This window comes from Poromitra crassiceps, assembly GCF_964638095.1.
Source record: "Poromitra crassiceps genome assembly, chromosome: 7".
In the NCBI taxonomy this organism is placed as follows: domain Eukaryota; kingdom Metazoa; phylum Chordata; class Actinopteri; order Beryciformes; family Melamphaidae; genus Poromitra; species Poromitra crassiceps.
In genome coordinates, this window is record NC_139628.1 from 50,386,631 (window position 1) to 50,394,130 (window position 7,500).

General features: G+C 46.8%; 1 protein-coding gene across 1 annotated transcript in view; it reads left to right on the plus strand.

Annotated features, from left to right (window-relative positions):
• LOC310779311 (breakpoint cluster region protein) overlaps positions 1-7,500 on the plus strand; it is an 18,949-nt gene that overhangs the window by 2,647 nt on the left and 8,802 nt on the right. Inside the window, exons 4-13 of the mRNA XM_083639844.1 lie at positions 630-902; positions 1,495-1,602; positions 1,714-1,768; positions 2,325-2,377; positions 3,052-3,189; positions 3,904-4,025; positions 4,296-4,437; positions 5,249-5,362; positions 5,522-5,597; positions 7,028-7,123. Coding sequence (XP_083495970.1) covers positions 630-902; positions 1,495-1,602; positions 1,714-1,768; positions 2,325-2,377; positions 3,052-3,189; positions 3,904-4,025; positions 4,296-4,437; positions 5,249-5,362; positions 5,522-5,597; positions 7,028-7,123 — 1,177 coding nt within the window. The remainder of the gene's footprint in view (positions 1-629; positions 903-1,494; positions 1,603-1,713; positions 1,769-2,324; positions 2,378-3,051; positions 3,190-3,903; positions 4,026-4,295; positions 4,438-5,248; positions 5,363-5,521; positions 5,598-7,027; positions 7,124-7,500) is intronic.

A 7,500-nucleotide genomic window follows, 5' to 3' on the forward strand; every position in this document is an offset into this window, starting at 1 on the left:
TCATCCAAGCCATCATCCCTGCTAACATTGGACATAGCTAATATGCTAAATTATGCTAATATGCATGCTTCCTATCAGCACAGGTTTTGAGTAGTTCTCTTTTGGTTAATGGTCAACGAACAAAGAGGAAGAGCGGACTTTTCAGGTTGGGTTGCGAATCGAGCTGCAGGATATGAGACTTGCGCCAGGAAGTGGTGGTGCAAGAACGGGTGCTTTTTATTGTATTCATTTCCCCCTACAGTATGTTTACTGCTATTTCCAGCGGCATGCTTGTGTGGCTTCAAGTTTAAAAAAAAAAAAGTGTTATGTGTGATGTTATATTTGTGGCAAGTCTATCAGACAGTCGACTGATCAGTCAGACTGATAGTCTCTGGGTTCACAGATTGTGTTTATGGTTGTTGCGCAGTTTGAGCTCTGCACAGTTTTTAATTGTATGGGTGAGTAAACACGCTGTTATACGGGCGGTTGGAGTGTAGTGCCAAAGCTGAGTGACTGTTGTGTGACTGTCTGACTGTTGTCTGTTGACTGTTGTTGACTGTTAGTTTCTCTCTCTGCTTGAACAACTCATTAGTATTTCTTCATCACCTTTTTCTGCCTTATCCTACTATACATCCTTCTGCCCCCTCTAGCCCATGAAAGCTCTGCGGGCATCCGCCGGGACGTCCCAGCCGGTTCTGTCCAGTCAACAAGTGCGCACAGTTTTCTACCAGGTGCCCGAGCTCAGAGACATACACCAGTGTTTCTACACCGGTCTGAAGGCCCGTCTGGACCCAGGCACGCACGCAGAGCCCGGGCCAGCGCCGCTGGATCCGGACCCCGAGAAGGAGAGGAGCTCTGCCGATGAGACAGAGCTGAAGCAGGGAGGGTTCGAGTTGATGGTGGGGGATCTATTTTTGAAGATGGTAAGTTATACAGTAGAGACTCAGAGAGTCAGTAGAGAGACCCGTCAAAACACACACACACACACACACACACACACACACACACACACACACAGTCACACACACACACACACACACACACACACACACACGCACACGCACACACACACACACACACCTACATGCACACACAAAACAAAACTCTATATTTATATACAATGGCTAACCACCCCCTAGGCTCTTGTTCATGACACTGAACACTTAGACTATAAGTATTGTAGGATTGTATTTCAATACTGCTACAGTACCAGTTATGTACTTCAAATTTGATACTGGTTCAAAATCAATACTATTCTCAATACCTCTCTTTGCCGATTAAATGTATAAATGTCATTATGCAATAGACAAAATTATTTATTTTTGTTTAACATTTGAAATATATCCTTTTTGAAAGAATAAATGCTACCTTAAATTAATCTGTCAATGTTTCATAAGTAACGATGACATTGTGCATGAAAGCGTTGCTATTTTGTAAGTCAACGCCATAGGTTGGATAGTAATTTCCTCCAATTTCATTGGATAGTAAAATCCACCCATCCATCCGCTTGTGCAGGTGAACCAGGTTGCTGTGTATCGTGGTTTCATTGATAACTATGAGCAGGCTGTTGAAATTGTCCGCAAGTGCACACAGTCTGACCATCGCTTCCAAACGCTGGCCCAGGTAAAACAAACAAAGCACACTTTGAAATCCAGGAGAACTAGACTGAACGCTAAACCAAAATATGCTGTTAAACTGCAGGCACAGTCTTATTAGTCTCGTTTTGTTTTGCAGAACATGATGTCTAACAACAGCTCACACAAAGCTAGGACCAAATACACCTTTGAAGGTACAGTTCACTAACTGTGACCAAGCCACAATAGATTCATCGTTTATTAGGAGGAGGGGAGGGGATGAAGGGATGGGGGAAGGGATGAACGGATGAGGGGATGAAGGGATGAGGGATGAGGGGATGAGGGGATGACTTGAAAGGAAGTATGAGCAGGTGTCTCAAGGAACCAAGGAAGGAGACTCTGGATGGGGGAACTGCCTCGGCGATGGAAGCTCTTCATGGTCTTCATGGCTCCATTTGATCCCCGGTGGTTCCTAAGCTGAGATAGAAGATGAAGGGGTTGGTTGGGTGGGAGGGATGAGTTTGGACTGAGACAAGAGCGAGAAAGGATCTTGGTTTGGGGCGTATATGTAGGTGGAGCGAATGATTGAATCCAGGTGGGGCGAGGGATTGACTGATTGAATGATTGAATGAGTGGTTGGTTGTGGCGTGGCCTTGTTCCCGAACTTTAGTTATAATGGTATCATAACTTCATTACATATATATGGACTGTGTGTTGTTTTATGACATGATTGGTTGCTATAGTGTTTAACCACTGTCCTCTCCCCTCCAGCTCTCCTGTACAAACCTCTGGACAGAATCACCAAGACCACACTGGTGCTGCAAGTGAGAAAACCCCCGATGATTCATTCATTCATTCATTCATTCATTCATTTTCACCAAGCTGACTACCTGCTCGTAGTCCTTTTCATTTCAATTCATGAAACCTCTCTTAATTCTCCACTTTCTTCCCTATTCTTGTTTCTCCTTGATTCAAATTAGCATTAAATTAGCATTAAATTAGCATTAGCTAAACTAGCAGTAGTCTGTCAATGTACTGCAGTCCGTGTGACCCATATGGATTTGGCTTTTTTTGACCAGTTCCAGGGCGGGTTCTGGGGGCGGGGCCAGTGCCTAATCTTGAACCAGTTGCCTAATCTTGAATCCAGAGTGGCACCAACTCTTTTGCTGGACTAGAAAGAACCACTTAGGTCAGGGACGGGATTATCCTGATGTTACAAATGCAAATAATGTCAAATCTAGGATACAAAAACCATGGGCAAAACGCGCGTGCCAAAATGACAGGAACTGAGTTGAAGTTGGGTCGTCTTGCTTGAAATCCCATCGCCTTTGATTAAATAAGATATTCCAATGGTTACTGTATTTGCATAGATATACCAACATGTATGGGCTAGCCAAGTTAGCATTCATCATTACGGCAGGTTACGATTACGTGGAAAGAGGGGTATTTGTAGACCAAACACAGCTGAACCTTAATGTTGAGTCTCTGTCCTCTATAGGACGTCTTGCAGACGACACCCGTGGATCACGGGGATCACGCAGTGCTACAGGAAGTTCTGAGGCTGTCCCGCAGCTTCCTGTCTGGGGTCAACGAGGGGTCACAGTGTAAACGAGAGGTCACGCTCAGTCACGGCATGGTGAGAGGAAACGCACACACACACATAGTGCACATGCACATACAGAAAATGCAGAAATTCAATTATGGGTGGGCCTGGAGAAAATTGGTGGGGCAATTGCATGACGAAATTTTGCACGGGAAGCGCGCAAAATTCCTAGATGTCATGAAGTCGTCATGCATTAGACTCTGGAGATGATGTGCCCTGCGTTTTTAAGCTACAAAACCATTAGCTAGCAAGGCAGCAGCAAGTTTGCCTCTAGAAAACCAATTAACCAATTAAAAATGTTTTTTTTTTTGGGTGGGCCAGGGCAAGAAGTGGGTGGGCCTGTGCCTACCCGGGCCCACCCGTAGAAACGCCCCTGACACACGCACGCACACACACATACATGTACTGTAGTGCACACGCATATACACGCACGCACGCATGCACGCACGCACGCACGCGCACACACACACACACACACACACACACGCCAAAAGTACTTACAGTGTTTTAATGTATATTTGTATGTGCACACACGCAATTGCACATCCTCCCACTCACAGGAAACTCACAGGAAAACATCAAAACAAACCCCCCCCAAACAGTCCCACCCATATATAACAACACGTGTGTGTGTGTGTGTGTGTGTGTGTGTGTGTGTGTGTGTGTGTGTGTGTGTGTGTGTGTGTGTGTGTGTGTGTGTGTGTGTGTGTGTGTGTGTGTGTGTGTGTGTGCGTTTCTGCGGCCCAGAGACGGCAGTTGATGCGTGATGGCTTTGTGGTGGATGTGTGTGAGGGCGAGCGGAACCTGCGCCACCTCTTCCTGTACACAGACCTGCTGCTGTGTACCAAGCTGAAGGCCGCGTGCAGAGGGTGCGTGAACGCGTCACTCATGTATAATTATATATTTAATTAATGTATGTATACATACATATTTAATTAATTATGGTCTGACTTTCACACAAACTGTGTGTGTGTGTGTGTGTGTGTGTGTGTGTGTGTGTGTGTGTGTGTGTGTGTGTGTGTGTGTGTCTGTGTGTGTGTGTGTGTGTGTGTGTGTGTGTGTGTGTGTGTGTGTGTGTGTGTGTGTGTGTGTGTGTGTGTGCGCATGCGTGTGTGTGTGTGCCGTGTGTTGCCTCCCAGGAAGCAGGACCAGTACAGGTTCTGCTGGTATCTGCCCCTGGCCGGTCTCAGACTGCGCTGGGCTGAGGACCAGGAAGACGCACACCTCCACACCCTCAGGACCAAGACGTACCTGCTCCGACAGCAGCTGCGGCAACACGCGGTGTGTGTGTGTGTGTGTGTGTGTGTGTGTGTGAAAAGAGAGAGGTGACCAGTCTTGAGTTTTAATCAGACCATCCTCACAAGAAGAACGTCAACATTGGTTAATTTTAAAGGGGGTTAAAACGACTGATGTTTACGAATGTGACCTCTTGTGGTCGTGTGAGTAAGTGCATGCCTCCAGTGCATATGCCATAGTCGGGAGCTGTGAGCAGGAATTAGCGGCGCCGGTGACCTCTGGTGGTCTTTAACCTAACAACAGTCTGACAGCTCGCGGACACCTAAGGGTGAAGGGGTGGGTGGACCGGGTAATTTTCTCATCTTTCAAGCAAGAGAGCAAGCGAGAGAGGCGGGTTCGCGACTTTGCGTTCACCATAACCTAACCTTAACAAAGTTATAGCCAACAACTGACAACAACAATGTTGCCAGCTGGAGAATGTTTAATTGGTGTGCCATGGGCTAAACACGGACAAACAAGGATTGAACTTGTCCAATCTGACCAAACATCTCCAAACAATTCCAACGTGAACAGTATCACCTGCTCGCACCCTTTCGCTCATGTCTTTTGGGGAGATATTGGAAATCTACTTATTCTGTCATTTCGGTATGAGGACATGTTGGTTTTAACCTCTTAACCTGTACAGTAACATGTTAACATGTTCATGCATTGAGTGCTGTATTCAAAATGTGTGTGTGTGTGTGTGTGTGTGTGTGTGTGTGTGTGTGTGTGTGTGTGTGTGTGTGTGTGTGTGTGTGTGTGTGTGTGTGTGTGTGTGTGTGTGTGTGTGTGTGTGTGTGTGTGTGTGTGTGTGTAGACGGGCTCCAGGAGCCTGGTAGCTCGCAGCAGGAAGAAGCTGCAGCAGATGGAGCTGACGCTGCTCACACAATCACCTGTCCACAGACTGGAACTGCACAGCCCCAGTGGCAAGGTGCGCACGCACACACACGCACGCACGCACGCACACACACACACACACACACACACACACACACACACGCACACACACATGCACGCACACATGCACGCACACACACAAAAAAGCATCTTAACTTATGCCTGATATATAAGCTGTTGTGTCTCACTGCAGAGTCACTCTCTCCTCCTGTCCTCGCTGTATGAACTTGACGAATGGAAAGAAGCCATCCACAAGCTAACCAGAGACAGTAAGTTAACAACCAAGCTAACCATCCACAAGCTAACCAGAGACAGTAAGTTAACAACCAAGCTAACCGTCCACAAGCTAACCAGAGACAGTAAGTTAACAACCAAGCTAACCATCCACAAGCTAACCAGAGACAGTAAGTTAACAACCAAGCTAACCATCCACAAGCTAACCAGAGACAGTAAGTTAACAACCAAGCTAACCATCCACAAGCTAACCAGAGACAGTAAGTTAACGGGGACTGCCCCCTAGTCCGATACCTCACGAGTCCGATACATCACGAGTCCGACACCTCATGGTTTTGGGTTAGGGTCTGGGGGAGGTTAGGTTTAGGCGTGGGGGTGGGAGAGGTTAGGTTTTGGGTTAGGGTCTGGGGGAGGTTAGGTTTAGGCGTGGGGGTGGGAGAGGTTAGGTTTTGGGTTAGGGTCTGGGGGAAGTTAGCCTCTTTTTTCGGACTCGTGAGGTGTCGGACTCGTGAGGTATCGGACTCGTGCCATGGCACCAAGTTAACAACCAAGCTAACCATCCACAAGCTAACCAGAGACAGTAAGTTAACAACCAAGCTAACCATCCACAAGCTAACCAGAGACAGTAAGTTAACAACCAAGCTAACCAGAGACAGTAAGTTAACAACCATCCACTAGCTAACCAGAGACAGTAAGTTAACAACCAAGCTAACCATCCACAAGCTAACCCTGAGACAGTAAGTTAACAACCATCCACAAGCTAACCAGAGACGGTAAGTTAACAACCAAGCTAACCATCCACAAGCTAACCAGAGACAGTAAGTTAACAACCATCCACAAGCTAACCAGAGACGGTAAGTTAACAACCAAGCTAACCATCCACAAGCTAACCAGAGACAGTAAGTTAACAACCAAGCTAACCATCCACAAGCTAACCAGAGACAGTAAGTTAACAACCATCCACAAGCTAACCAGAGACGGTAAGTTAACAACCAAGCTAACCATCCACAAGCTAACCAGAGACAGTAAGTTAACAACCATCCACAAGCTAACCAGAGACGGTAAGTTAACAACCAAGCTAACCATCCACAAGCTAACGAGAGACAGTAAGTTAACAACCATCCACAAGCTAACCAGAGACGGTAAGTTAACAACCAAGCTAACCATCCACAAGCTAATCAGAGACGGTAAGTTAACAACCAAGCTAACCATCCACAAGCTAACCAGAGACAGTAAGGTGTAAACACGGACAAATCAGATTGCTTGTGGTTTCTCCCTGATGTGACCTCCATGTTCTTCCAAAATAGCTATCAGCTGTTCTCGAAACGTCCAAACGATCAAAATATAATATATACTGTATATGGCAATGATGACCTAGAAACAGTATTTCTGCCTCAGATGAAGGTTTGTATAATGACAGTAGATCTTCAGTGTGCTGATTGTTGGTGTCTGTGTTGTTTCTCAGACATAGAAACAGTTCCTCCAGATCTGCTCACCCTCACCAGCGCATGTGTCAAACTGAGAATGACGCAGCAGCCACCACTACACAGTTTCAACACTGGTAGGTACTACAGCTCTCTCTGTCACACCCACACACACACACACACACACACACCTGCACACACGCACACACGCACACCCACACACCCACGCACACACATGCGCGCGCGTGGCACGTGCGCACGCACACACACACGTACAACACGCACACGCGCACACACACACACACACACACACACACACACACACACACACACACACACACACACACACACACACACCCGCACACACCCACACCCACACACACACTTTCTCTTGCTCTCTCTTGCTCTCTGTCTGGCTCTCACACCTCCTTTCCTCATCAGAGTTTCACATCCTGTATGAAACAATCAGAAAGTCACTTAACTGCCCAACTGCTCCTACACACACACACACACA